This window comes from Pseudorasbora parva, chromosome 8, assembly GCF_024679245.1.
Source record: "Pseudorasbora parva isolate DD20220531a chromosome 8, ASM2467924v1, whole genome shotgun sequence".
NCBI lineage: Eukaryota > Metazoa > Chordata > Actinopteri > Cypriniformes > Gobionidae > Pseudorasbora > Pseudorasbora parva.
The window spans coordinates 21,747,771-21,762,706 of record NC_090179.1 but is presented as its reverse complement, the minus strand read 5'-3'; the positions used below and the strand labels follow the sequence as shown (position 1 = coordinate 21,762,706).

The 14,936-nt window shown below is 36.4% G+C and overlaps 2 protein-coding genes across 2 annotated transcripts; both read left to right on the top strand.

The window, feature by feature from the left end:
- The first annotated feature begins 97 nt into the window (after positions 1-97).
- tekt1 (tektin 1) lies at positions 98-5,405 on the top strand. The gene is made up of 8 exons (XM_067451666.1): positions 98-141; positions 499-692; positions 868-1,033; positions 3,134-3,262; positions 3,619-3,759; positions 3,865-4,090; positions 4,764-4,960; positions 5,068-5,405. Exons 2-8 carry the CDS (start codon positions 503-505, stop codon positions 5,225-5,227), a joined length of 1,209 nt encoding a protein of 402 aa, XP_067307767.1. The 5' UTR covers positions 98-141; positions 499-502; the 3' UTR covers positions 5,228-5,405.
- Positions 5,406-10,511: 5,106 nt separating this feature from the next.
- Positions 10,512-14,319, top strand: LOC137085106 (sialic acid-binding Ig-like lectin 10). Its single transcript, XM_067451665.1, is given in 8 exon segments — positions 10,512-10,562; positions 10,790-10,808; positions 11,018-11,350; positions 11,445-11,735; positions 11,829-12,004; positions 12,007-12,109; positions 14,010-14,100; positions 14,211-14,319. Coding segments are annotated over 8 exon segments (1,173 nt in total).
- Positions 14,320-14,936: the final 617 nt, after the last annotated feature.

Here is a 14,936-nt window from a genome sequence, read left to right as displayed (position 1 = left end):
GTCACTCACGAAGATATATGACATCTAACGTTACCACCCCCTGGCGTTGACTGTTATGTTGCCATAGTAACCGCGTGTTTACTTGCCGGCAGTGTCATCAGTGAGTTGCAGTAACGTTACATAGTTATTTATATCTGACAGGTAAGACACTTTATTTACACTTAATGCTTTAATTCTAACTAATATTTATCTTACAACACTGAATAGATTGTTTAAGACAAGAGTTGATGAAGAAAAAAAATTATATCTCGTGGCAATTGTATTGTAGCCTACAGTTTTTTTAAATTACAATTCCTGACTTGGTTAGACTAAATTAACTGTTATTTAGCATTTTGCCCGTTTTGTATTATACTGTCATGTTAGTTGTTTGTTGGCAACAGTATGTAAGTTTTAAACGATAAAATTACATATTTGATATTACTTATCATATAGTGTAGTTTGCATAAAACAATTACCTAAATTATTTCAAAACCAAAGAATGTCTTTCTTTCTCATTAGAAAAATGTCTAGGCTGATGGGACCCCCTGATAAGTTTCTGCCATCTGAGTGGAAGCATGCAAACCAGGTGCATTTCAGGAGCTCAGAAGCAGAACGAGCGCACTCAGAGAGACTGACAGCAGAGTGTCAGAGACTCATCGAGGAGAGCAACACGCATACCAAACACATGCAACAGGATGCACAAAAGAAGCTCGGTATGCAACGCTTAAAATGCATGAGATGTGCAGGAAGTCTAATGACACTTGACCTTTTAAAGATTAGTGATAGAAATTATGAAAAGAGGAAGTTATTTCAGATAGGGTTATTGATTTTCATGATAAAACATAAACCGTTCTGGCCCCTCAAGTCTGTAGTCTCCCTCTTCCTCAGAGCAGAGAATCCATGACATCAAATTCTGGAGGCAGGAACTGGAGAAGAAGTTTGAGGAGATGGTGCAGGAGATTGAGACCCTCGTCATCTTCAAGAGCCGTGTGGAAAAAGCCTTGGAGAGTTGCTCTGAACCTCTTCGAGTGACTTTGCAATGTCTGACTGAGAGGTACTTCTCTCTGTAGAGTAGGACCAGGGGACATTACTGAAATCAAGGGTCACAGTACATGACCAAATACATTCATCAAAAGTGGCATTAAAGGTTCAGTGTGTAGATTTTAGCGGCATCCAGAGGTGAGGTTGCGAATTGCAACCATCACCATTCACCCCTCTCTTTCGAAGTACATAGAGAAGCTACGGGGCCAACACAGGACAAAATGTCATTGTCGAAGAGAGCAGAGAGTAGAATGACAACTCTCTACTACATTTTGTAGAGCAGTTTGTACGTTTAGGGCTACTGTAGAAACATGACGGAGCAAAATGCCGATTTCACTGTAAGGAGACCCACTGTGTAGGGGAGCGCGGGGCACAACCTAATGCGGGGTTAGTTGTAACCAAGTGGCAACCTCCTCCAATTTCTCTAGAAGCCAATACGGAAGTGACTTGAACTGTAATTCCTCGACTGGCCACTAGGCTCAAGAAGGGAGCAGAAAAATGCCTAAATTTACAGTAGAAAACAAAACTTATTTACAGCCTGGTACAAAATGTGATTTTGGTCTATACATTAATTTTGCCCTTCATGACAACTTTGAGGAGGGTGGATTTTTTTATAACTTAAGTTATTTTGTTTATAATATATTATAAACATTATATAAAATTATATATAATATATTATATAAATAAAGCCTTACAGTTCTGCATAATTAAGGTCGTGGCCACTTTGAGTGACAGGTGGATAGCTGTTGGATTGCTGTCTGGCAACGGCCAGCTCGTCTCTACTTCACTTCAAAACTGCTCTTCAGAATCCCATGGGGTGACGTCACGGATACTATGTCCATATTTTTTAAAGTCCATGGTTGTAACACGCATGGTTTAACACTTTCCACACATGCAAGGATGAGAAAACCTTGTGTATTTATTTACTAGTTGCCATATCAACATTATTTTGAGAAAAAATTGTGCCAGCATACTGTATATCACTGAACATTTATTGAACCATAGCAAGTCATTTTCTTAAGTTATTTTTCATCTCTTTTTTTGGTGTTTATTTAAAATAAGAAATCTGATATTATTTTTATCTTATAACTGTTATTTTAAATTTTAAGTTATTTAAATCCCAGTTGCGCAGGTGGTGTGCGTTGTCACACTGCGTTACAATGAGCCCCTTTTAGAACTATGATATTATATTCTATAGCCTACTTTTATGAATTCGTTTGAGAAACCATGAGAAAATGGTGAATAATGACTGAGAGTCAATACTCAGAAATGATTCATTATTATTATGTTTTTAATTATGCTGTATAGCTGTATTTAGCGATGTTCATTGTCAAAAAAAAAAAAAGAAGAAGAAGAAAAAAGCCATTATTTTATTTTAAAAAGTTAATAATTGTATTTTATTGAGAAAATATTTGATTGTTGTCTTGGATATTTCTTTGATTAGATCAGATAACATTTTAAACTGTCAAATGCTCACGTCACAATGTGCTCCTCAGGTTACAATGTAGCCCACCTATGGGGTATGTTGTCACAATTCACTTCTATTCTTTCGGGGTAAATCAGAAAAAAAGTATATACTGTATTAATGAAACAAAATGTAAAATGTAAAAATTAATGTGGGAAAAAAGAAATACTCTGAACCCCAAGTGGATTTACACAAACTGTGAAAGTCAAAAAGCATTAGGTTGTGTCCCGCTCTCCCCTATGTAGATAGAAATGGCTCATTCTAAGGGAATAAAAATATAACGGTTCATTATGTAAGGTCTTTATACATCACATAATTACTACAGACTACAGATGATGCTGCAAATTCAGCTTTGTCATCACAGGAAATAAATGATAGTATATAAAAACAGAAATCAGTTATTTTAAATGGTAATAATACTTAATTGTATTTTTTTTTTTTTTCAAATAAATGCAGCCTTGAGCATTAGAGTTTCGAAAACATTAAAAATATCTTAGTGAGCCCAAACTTTTGAATGATAGTGTAAATTATAAACCAACTGAACCACCTCCGCTTAGTATTTTACTGACGTCATTCACTACAGTTCAGATCTTTCACAAAATGTCTCACTGGTAGCCTAATCATGTGATATGTACGGGACATCCTCAGAGAGAAGCGTGTTGCGATTGACCTGGTGCATGATGAGGTGGAAGAGGAACTGATGAAGGAGAAGGAGGTGATTGAGGGAGTGATGGTTCTGCTACAGCGAACACTGGAGCAGATCAATGAGCAGATCAGGTTGGTGGGACAGTAACAAAACTCCAAGGACTAATTTAATTAGGAATTAAATTGTCCTTGGTATTTCCTGAGAGAATGTCTGTCAAACTTGTAAACGCTACAAATGAAATAATAAAACAAAATATTTGTCAATAATAATAATTCAATATATAATAATTTACTAAAAATAAATTGGTTTGAAATAATGAAAAAATGTGGCTGCTTTCAATTGAATTGCTAATTAAATGAATTGCTACATACAGTGTTTAAAATACGGCTCTTAATCCCTAAAGTATTGGTATCTGTTGTTCAATAAACTAAACATTAATTTGCTCAAAACTAAATTTTAGTTTGTAAATTATTCCTGTGCTTTTCAGGCTCATTCGCTCAGTGAAATACTATCTGGAAAAGGACTTGAAGGACAAATTTCAGGCCGAGCACATCGATGGTTTCTGCTCTCTTCTTACTAACTCGTCGCCTGATTTAAACGAAGGGAATTCAAACTTTACAAGCGTTGGGTAAGATAACATGTTTATGAAATGTAATTCTGTTATATGCATGGATCTGAATATAGTTTTTCCAAATTCTTTCCTTTGCAAACTGATTTCCTTTACCATTTCCAGAAATGCAGTGACTCCTGAGGAATGGGAGAGCCTCTGCAACTTAAACGTTAGCAAAGCTGAGAAGGAGAAGAATAACTCTCTTTCTCTGCGAGCTCTTGTGGAGAGCTTGCTAGAGCAGACGGCTGCAGACATGCGCAGACAGCATGAGGCAACGGGAAGGGCATTTGAGCTGCGCATACAGGAGACCAAAACTGCCAAAACACAGCTTGAGAACCAGCTGAATGAGGTGAGTTGCACTTGTGAATTAAAAGAATTTTTGGCCCAAAAAGGAATTCTCTGATCAATTACTCACCCTCATGCCATCCCTGATGTATATGACTTTGTTTCTTCACATAAACACAGACAAAGATTTTTAGGAAAATAATCAATCTGCGAGTCCATATAGTACCATTGAATGGGTGTTGCTCGGTTGACACTTGAAAAACAACACACAGCAATCATGCTGGTAATCCATACTATTTATATGGCGATATGTTCAAGATTTTATTTCATAATTTTTATTTTTTTTATTTTTTTCAAACATCAACTTTTTTTTTTTTTAAGTATTAGATGATGGCAAAGGTAATCTAAATGTAAAATAGGGGAAATAATCATGGACAGTTAAAGAATAAATACAGATAACCAATATTGGCAAAAGTAATATATATTGTAATAACTTAATATAAATAATAATATTGGCTGATAATATATTGTGGATTCCTTGTAATATAAACTGTAATAAACTGGATAATTCAAAGTCAAAAATTTATATTTTAAGAATAACATTAATTGATTTATTAATTTACTTAATATTAAATAAGTTATCCATTGCGTTCTTTTATCTGTAAGGTTTTTGTTGTTGTGTTTGGTATTATAGTTATAATTTGACTATTTTTGTATGTATGTGTGCTATCTCAAAGCTGCTTGCAGAAATAGCAAGTCAAGAAAATAATCTGGAGGCTCTAAAAGTGGCTATCACAGAGAAAGAAGCTCCACTGAAAGTGGCTCAGACTCGACTGTCCGCTCGCAGCCAAAGGCCCAACGTTGAGCTCTGCCACGACCCAGCTCAAATCCGACTGCTGGAAGAGGTCAAGGAGCTTGCTAACTGCCTCGAGAGGTAAAGCAAAAGATTTGGATGTAACCAAACATATAACATTAATTACTTGTCCCATATGCTAGTAAGTCCCAAGTAAAAGCCTTTCCCCCTTTATGTTTTCTGCTTAGACTGGCCGAGGCACTAGAACTTTCAGAGATGGAACTGAAAGCTCTAGCAAGCAAACAGTTGAGCCTGGAGGAGGAGATCCAGGTGAAGACCAACTCTCTGTATATAGATGAGGTGATCTGCCTTCAGCTACAGCAGACTGTCGTTATTCACAACTTCTGAACAGAGCTCATGTACGGCAGAAAGGCCTAGTGTAGTTGATGGTATTTTGGAAGAAGAGTTATCAAATGTCTTAAAGAATATATACTGGGATGTTTCCTCTTAGAATCTGTTTTTTGCATACAACCCTTTGAAGGAGATATTTTGATAAAATGTCTGCAAAATTAAAAAGAATTAAACAAATAAAAAAGATGATCCCAAGTTTCTTGGTTCTAGTCTTAAAGGTGTCATGAACTGGCTTTTTTTCTTTTTTTATACTGTTGTCTGAGGTCAACTAATGACATTTGTGTGTTTTTTACATTCAAAAACATCATTAATAAGTAATAGGCTATTTTGTACACTGGTTTTGAGGCTGTCTTCTGAACGCTGGGTTTTGATGGGTGTGCCGAAATGGAGACTTGGAAGTAAACGCCCACAGCTAGGATTGGAGAAGATTTGCATATTTAATGAGCTTCAGCTCCACTGTCGTATCTATGCCTCTGTCAGTTCAGTTCACATGAGGGAGAGATTATTAAAGGTACCCTAGAACGAAAAATTGAATTAACCTTGCCATAGTGAAATAAGAGTTCAGTACATGGACATCACATACTGTGAGTCTCAAACACCATTGCCTCCTCTGATTTACTTATGTAAATCTGTTGATCAAAAACACCATGGAAAAATATGTGCTTGTCAACATAACGCCAACCGTGACGCAAGCGGTGGGGATCATTTATATGCACACACCCAACATTTGCATCTGTCCAAACATGTCCATTGTCAGGACATTGTCATTGAGAGACCGCATTGTCTAGATGATGCAAGATGCTAGTACAGCAACAATTTACAGTCTTTATTTTAAGTGTCTTTCGTTTAGTTTTTCAATGAGTGCCGATTTCTAGTGTAGCCTATTTACTTGAACTTCTTAGGTAGTCTAATATCTGGTTGTTTATCTTCGGAACCCAAATTAAGATATGTTGTGTTAAAATCCAATGGCTCAGACAGGCTTTCGTTGACACCAATGTCATTTCCTCTCTCAAGACCCATAAAAGGCCCTAAAGACGTCGTTACAAAGCCCATCTCACTACAGTAATTCTACAATAATTTTATGAAGCGACGAGAATAGTTTTTTGTGCGCAAAAAAAATTAAATAATGAATTATATAGTGATGGGCTGATTTCAAAACACAACTTTTTTGAAGCCTCTGAGCTTTATTATTCAGTGTATCGATTTATGATTCGGATCGCCAAAGTCACGTGATTTCAGCAGTTTGGCGGTATGACACGCGATCCAAATTATGAATCAATATGCTGATTCATTAAGCTCCAAGGCTTCAGAAAGCTGTTTTGAAATCAGCCCTTCACTCTATAATTCATTATTAAGTTTTTTGTCTACATTTTAAAATAATTTATTTGCAAATTATGGTGGAATATAAGTGCTTCTCTCATCTTTTTAAGTGGGAGAACTTGCGCAATACTTTTTTACCCCACTGTATCAGTGTATCTGAGTAGAACTTGTGGTCACAACCACCGATCTATAGATCAGTAATCACAACACTTTTCGTATTTCAGCAAGAAGGGCTTCATCGAAACAGGAACATATGCTGCCTTCACATGAACATTAATGCCCAAAAAGTCTACATTTTAAAGCAATGAGTTTGTAATCACGAAGTAGGAAGTTTGGAATAGGAAATGTGTAAAAAATAATAATTTTTTTAACAATTAAGCATGAAAGCATATTCTAGTGCACCCCCAAAAAACAATACGTCTTTGTAAAAAGACATAATATAGAAAGTTTGTTGAGAAAACTTTGTCTTGAAACTGTAAACAGGTAAATATAGTGAAAACTACTTTCAGTGCTAGAAATGTTTGTGTTAGTTCAGTGTATTTACTGTTAAGGATAAGTGGTAAAACACAAGTATTGTGCAACAACAGACATCACTAGTACTGTTGCTGAACCTGGAGACAGATCAAGATCAAGAAAAACAGCATCAATCTGATCGCAGCTGAAACTGCTGTCACATCAGGTTTTATGAGCTCTTCAAATACTGGGTAAGTGATCATTTATTTCGACAACATTTTAACAGTTCTAGAAATAAAAATGTTAGTATTTTTCTTTGCTATGAATGCTTTTTCAATTTCCTCAAAAGTATTATTACCCAAATATTTTCCTCAGCTATGTCATATTAAAAGTTCTCAACATACTTGTATTATTGTCATATTTGTGCTAAATATAAGGGTCATCCCTGGGATTAGATAATATTTCAACTTGGATGTTTTTTGTTAGTTTTTTTTACCATATATATATATATGGTAAAAAAAACTAACAAAAAACATCCAAGTTGAAATATTATATATATTAAAAAAGTAGAAATAGAAAATTAATTATGTTTATATATATATATATATATATATATATATATATATATATATATATATATATATATATATATATATATATATATATATATATATATATATATATATATATATATATATATATATATATATATATATATATATATATACAAAAACATAATTAATTTTCTAAACACCCCAGATCACCAGGCACATATCAAACCACAGGCATTAAAGACCTTTTATTATTTTCTGATTTAAACACTTTTTATTCTCAACCCCTATAACAAACTAAATGGATTGGGTTTAAAAAGGATGTTACAACACAAAACTTGTTATAAAACAAGCACCTACCTACTGTTCATGTGTCCCTAATGACATCTGCAAATGTAACATTTATGATAATTTTCAAAAAAATCTTAAGCCTGAAGGTAAAAATAAACAAATTGTGTGTATGTGATCTTTATTTTTGTAAAAAATAAAATAAAAAATAAACTCTTAAAATTTTATTCCCCATTTTTTCCCAAAAATAATGTGACATGGTTGAGAATAGTATGATGGGGTTAAAGACTGTAACCGGCTTGAAAGGAATTATTGTCTTGAATTTTGTTTCTCATATTGTGCCCTTCTTTTTGGGTCAACATATCTGCATGAACAACACTGCTTTTCTGCTGTTAATGTGGGTGCAATTTTTGACATCTCTTCAGTGTTTAAGTGGACACATTACATCAAATATTATATTGATAACAAAATTTGGTAAGTATATCTTTACTAAACTATTTCATGTTTTAGAATTATTCCTAAATGAAGTTAAAAAAAAACTCAACTCTGTCACAAATGTTCAACCCGAAACACTGGGTGCATTTACATGCACGTTCTTAAAGGGATAGTTCACTTTGAAATTAAATTTTGTTATGTTTTAGCTTACCTCATGGGCATCCGAGATGTAGGAGTATTTGTTTCCCCAGTAGTTTCATTTTGATCATTTTAGGTCAATCCGTTCTTGTCTGTGCCTCACATAATGCAGGTCTATGGTCACCACCTCAAAGAGCATACACAGAGAAGTCCAAATGAAACAATCCCCATTGTAAGTACACACTGATGGCCTAAGACACGAAACGAGCGGTTTGTGTGAGAAAACGAACAGTATTTATATCGATTTTACCTCTTGTACACCACAGGAAACACGCACGCGCGCCCTCGGATCAGTCGGACGTAGTGGTGTACAAGAGGTAAAAACGATATAGATACTGTTCGCTTTCTCACACAAACCGCTCGTTGAAACTACTGGGGAAACAAATACTCCTACATCTCAGATGCCCATGAGGTAAGCTAAAACATATCAAAATTTAATTTCAAAGTGAACTATCCCTTTAAGCCGATTATGCCTAATAATTCGACAATGAACATGGTCATGTAAACGCGGTAACCTATTTTCTTTTATCGAAGTAAGGTCATAAACGGCGTAAGCATAAACCGGTCGGGACCTCGATTTCGTACTGCCTGTAAACGCATTAAAGGGTTAGTTCACCCAAAAATGAAAATTATTTCATTAATTAGTCACCCTCATGCCGTTGGACACCCATAAGACCTTCGTTCATCTTCAGAACACACAAATGAAGATATTTTTGTTGAAAGCTGATGGCTGAGAAAGGCTTCAGAAAGGCCTCAATTGGCATTCAGTACATTTCCACTCACAAGACCCATAAAGGCACTAAACACGTCGATACAAAGTCCATCTCACTACAGTGGCTGTACAATAATTTGACAATGGGACGAAAATAGTTATTGTGCACAAAAATCAAAATAACGACTTTATTGACCAAGTTATTGACGTGAACTCGACGCATGCGCGGAAATATGACGCAGCTTCAATAACTTGGTGGATAAAGTCGTTATTTCGATTTTTTGTGTGCACAAAAACTATTTTCGTCGAATTGTAAAATTATTGTTATTTTTGATCTAGCCTGTGACTGTCAGTCTCTTATTTTTGTTTGTTTTTGCACAAAGCGTATTCTCATTGCTTCATAACATTGAGGTTGAACCACTGGAGTCACATGGAGGATTTTAACAATGTATTTCCTACCTTAAGGGCCTTGAAAGTGTTCATTACGTTGCAGTCTATGGAGGGTTTAGAGAGCTCTCGGATTTCATCAAAAATATCTTAATTTGTGTTCAGAAGAAGAATGAAGGTCTTACGGGTTTGGAACGACATGAGGGTGAGGAATAAATGACAGATTTTTTTGGGTGCTAAGGACATTGCTTAGAGTAGCATAAGCTAGAATAGTGAGGGAATAAAGGAAATGGATGCTCACGTGCTCACGGATGAGATGAGTTTTCAGCTGCAAACTGTAAAAAGACTAGAAACTCAGTCTTTGCCAGGTTGAGCTGCAGGTGATGTTCTTTCATCCATGCCGAGATATCCGACAGACAGCTTGAGATTCGTGCATGTACTGTGGCATCATCTGGTTTAAATGAAAGATAGAGCTGCGTATCATCAGCATAGCAATGGTATGAGAAGCCAAGTGCCTGAATGATGGGTCCCAGTGATGTAGTGTAAATGGAGAAGAGGAGAGGTCCAAGCACTGAGCCCTGAGGAACCCCATGGTCAGTTGATGTGCTTTGGATACCTCCCCTCTCCAGGCAAGTTTGAAAGACCTACCAGTGAGATAGGACTCAAACCAGTCTAGTGGAATCTTTGTGATGCCCAGTGATGACAGGGTGGAAATAAAACTTTTTTAATAATAAAATAAAAAATATTTAAATGCAATAATAATTGTTATTCATTATAATGGACATACCAAGGTATTGTGAAAAGCTTTTCATATTTCATTTTGGTGAACAACCACTTTAAAAAGTCTGAGGGACTGAAATATTTCTGAATCCCAGAAATGACCCATAAACATACCTGGTTTCCAGTAACTGTATTTGTTTCATCACATTAGTCTGAGATGCTGCAAACGCTGCTGTTCATTTTGACTGCTGTTAAAATGATAAACTCTGTGACTTTAGGTGAGTGCTAACTTTTATATTATTTCTCATTGTAAATTTGATTACTCCAATTCAGCCAGTTGTTTTTGTTGTCTTTTTCAACATTTTGTGTACATTTCTCATTTTCACTCAAAAAAATAAAACATAGTTGATTTTGTATAGATGAACTCTTTAGGTCAAGGTAACTCAAGTGAACAGAAGCTGCCTGTTTATCTTTAGTGTAGTGTATTTTAACAAGATTGGTGTCTGGATATTTCGTTTCTTTGTTTTTTCGACATTTCTCGTAATAGAGTTTTGAGCTTGGAAAGATAAAAAAAACTAAAGAAAATATGTATATATATACATTTTCGTTGATATAAATTGATTGATACGTTTAAACGATATTTAGATGATGTGTAAGACAAATAATTAAACTAAAGTCCACAGTCTGTCTGATCTCTTGCTCTGATTTGTTTTTTTATTTCAGTCCCTGGTGAACCGACTGACTTCTTCTCCATCACAGTAAGAGACAGCTACACTGGAGAGGCCGGTTTGTGCATCAGTGTGTTCTGCTTATTCACTATCCCTCTAAGTGTCTCAGAGCCCATTAAGATAACCTGGTTCAAAGAAGATGCACTTAACCGAACTGTAGAAGTTCCTGTTATGACCAGTACCGTAGACAAAGCTGGTGAGGGAGAGTGCAGCTTTATACTAAAGAACTTGGTTCAGGGTGAATCTGAAGGTGAATACAGATTGAAACTGGAATGGGGACAAGGGAAAGTGTATATCTTTCCTCAGAAAGTGCAAATTACTGTAAAAGGTTGGTTGTGTGTTTATCATAGGTATGCATTTTTAACAGAGGAAGTGGCACACACATTCAGATTAATTCATTCTGATTCCAATCATTGTTTTAGAGCTCACCCAGAAACCAACTATAGACGTCCCACAACTCACAGTGGGAGAGAAGGCCGAGATATCCTGCAAAGTTCCAGGGGACTGCATGAATCCCTTAGGAAAGATAGTATGGAAAGGGATTGAGCCTGATGAAATTAGACGTCACGGTTCCGCAGCGCCTGGTAGCGAAAAGCACTTTTCAATAATGATTTTCCATCCTGAGCTTGAACATCACAATACTAAGCTCACATGCACAGTCATTTTTCAAGAAAGCATACAGACTGAAAGTACTGTGATCCCCAAAGTAAGACGTATGTATCATTTCACTTATGGTACATCATACATTCACATTTAAAGTAAGGTGATGAAGAACATCTTTGTAATAAACTTAAATTTATCTTCAGATGCCCCTAAAATCCTGAATAGCTCCCGTTGTTTGGAGTGGGGCAATGCCTTAACCTGCATGTGTGTCAGCAGTGGTATGCCGTTACCCCAGATATACTGGACGAATCTGGACGGTGAATATTACAGTGCCTTTTCAGCAGAGAACACCATCAGCATCATTACCGTCTCCATTGCTATAGTTCCAGGAACCTCAACTCTACCATTGAATGTGTCAGTAAGAATCCCATTGGTTGGACAAAAATGGATATCCAGGTGCACAATCGTGCTGAGAAACCCAAAGGTGCCTTTTGTCATTTATTAATAATTGAATGCTGGCTGCCTAGCTCCATCACGCAAAATATAATATTATTATAATAATTTCTTAATCTTGCACTTTTTCTTAATTAAAAATACATTCTATTGTGTGTTTATTAATTTCTGATAATTCCAGGTTGCTATGGCCACGCAGGCTGTTTACGCATTTAACTTGTGGCCACGAGAAAAATATATCATTCCCTCGCCAAAGGATGTTGAGGGCAAGACGTTACGCGTGGCCATGGCATAATGATGACGTTACCTTACCAAAAGGATATCATGGCCATTATTTAATATAACGTCCCCGCGAGTTAATACCTCTTTTGCTATGACATATTATCATGTTACTTAGTGATACCGAACATGTCCCCTCCCAGTCACCGTAGATTTGAGCTTACCTGTGCCACTTCTGTTGCACAAAAGTGTGAGAGTGGTGGCGCTGTTTTGAAAACCAAGGTAAATCATTTGAGTGTTATCATGTCTGAGAACACATTTATTCTTAAATGTTCTTTAAACATGTTGTAATTTCTTTTCATTTTCTACTGAATTATCCGAAGAGCTTGAAAATGGTTCCAACACGTTGTTTTCTTCTTTAGAGCTCATGCCTGTTATGAGTCAGAGCTTATTCGTTCTAGAGCTGTCAATCATATTATGTGATAACTACTGCCCTTCTGAATGATGACGTTGTATTTATTTCCTCGTTTTGAGTTTCGCACTGTAACGGGGTCCTTTGATGTTTCTCTCTCTCGTCTTCCGCTGCCTTCGCTCCTCCTTTTATGCTCCCGTCCCTTGGCCGCGAGATGAGACCGGGGTGTCACGCAGCTGGTACTTATTACCACTCGTCACCGCCCTGCTCTCGCGGCCCCTCGCCCCGCTGCTTGCCACACCACACGCATATAAACAACTGAGAGAAAATGAATAAGTGATTAAGACAGATGAAAAATGAAGGCAAATAGGCTAAATATATTATTACGACTAGCCTAGAAATCTAGACGCACCCTAGCAGCAGCAAATCTAATCTGCCCGTGAGTGTCGTCTAGCAACTCTCAATACACTTCTGAGCTGTAAACGCCAAACTCTGGTCGGGCCAATCACATTGTGTATAGAGTCAGTGGGCGGGGCTTAACATAATGACGGCAGAGTTGCGCTTGCGTGCTTCTAGTAAACACAGAAGCTGGCGAACGGTAGTCTTTCGAATCATCTTTGACCGTGACTCTGAAAGACTTGGAGTTAAGCTTTTCTCTGAGAAAAGAACAAAGAACGGCACTGAAGTCATTCTTAAGAAGGGACAATGTGTTCAGAGTTTTGACGACTGGATACGTCGAAAGTTTAACTAGCTCTGCTTCACCTTCATTGCTCTGGTTGGTTGTAGCGCTATCCAATTGCGTGCACACTGTGCAGAGGGAGTTTGAAAGACAACCGTTTATCCGCCCCTCAGATTGAGCCCTGTCTATGTTGAGTTTCAAGACCAAACATCTTGATGTGGGTCTGCCTTGTCAGGCTATATTACGACCTTATAGGCCTGTCTTTTTCATGCGGCTCGGGGTAGCCTTTATTACAATAAAGTATGAGTAATGCTTACATGAGAAATCCTAAGCTTGTCTAGCATTCAGTTTATTATAAAACATGTATCAGGTCAGTGCCACCTTAGCTGAATTAGCTCAAGACAATCTTTTTTTGCGTTCACTGTGAAAGCTCTGTTCATCTGTGATTCGCTCAGTGTAAAAGAGCGAGCCTCTACACTGTTATTGGTTTTACAAGCTTACATTACGTTTTACATTTTCTGCCATAGTGCCCATATGTCAAAAATCTGTATTTGCTATTCTGGAGATGGCTTCTTATATAAAAATGTCCTTTTTTCTTCTCTCATTTTTCTCATCTTTTAGTGAGTTGGAGTTTGTCCACCCCTTGGATATTCTTTAACCTTTCGGTTGTTGTAAATGTCATCTTCGCTTCCTGTTTGACTGTCATCCTTGGGTAAGAACTTTGTAAAATCAAGAAATAGATTTTGGGTGGCGTTTTTGTTTTAAAAGAATGCATCATTCACCAATAGGCCTACCACACACTTACCATTATAATTTTGACAGGAGAAAAACACAAAAGCAACCAAATGACGACAACCATGTCTACATGTCTACATTGAAGAGAGAGGAATCTGTGTATGAGAATATTAATGTGTCTTCAGAGAGATCTTAGTGGTTTGATCAGTACATTTTCATCAGAAAGCTTTTGTTAAGTTTCTACGTCAAAGTGAATCAATTTGCTTTGCGTATTGGCACATGCTAATATCCTAAATGTTAGAATATTTTAATAAAATAAGAATTTTGATTGTAGTCAAAGGTCTTTCATTTTCTTTTGATTGTTTCAATGCAACATAAAATTGCCTTTTAAGATCAAAAGAGTTGACACACACACACACACACACACACACACACAGGTTTGTTTCACTATATTAGTGAGGACATTACATAGACTTCCATTGATTTTATATCAGGTCAATGATATTTTCTATCCCCTAACCCAACCCCTATCCCTAAACCTACCCATCACAGAAACATGTGCAGATCAACAGATTTAAATAAAAACATGTTTTGGCTGATTTATAAGCCTTTTTAACTAGTGAGGACCAGTCCAATGTCCTCACTAGTGGGTCATTTTCATGTTTTACTATATAAGTGAGGACATTTGTGTCCTCACAAGTATTGCCAAACAATTCTTTAATTGAGAAACAGAATGAGAGAAATATCCAGAAAATCACATTGTCCGATTTTTAAAGAATTTATTTGCAAATTATGGTGGAAAATAAGTATTAA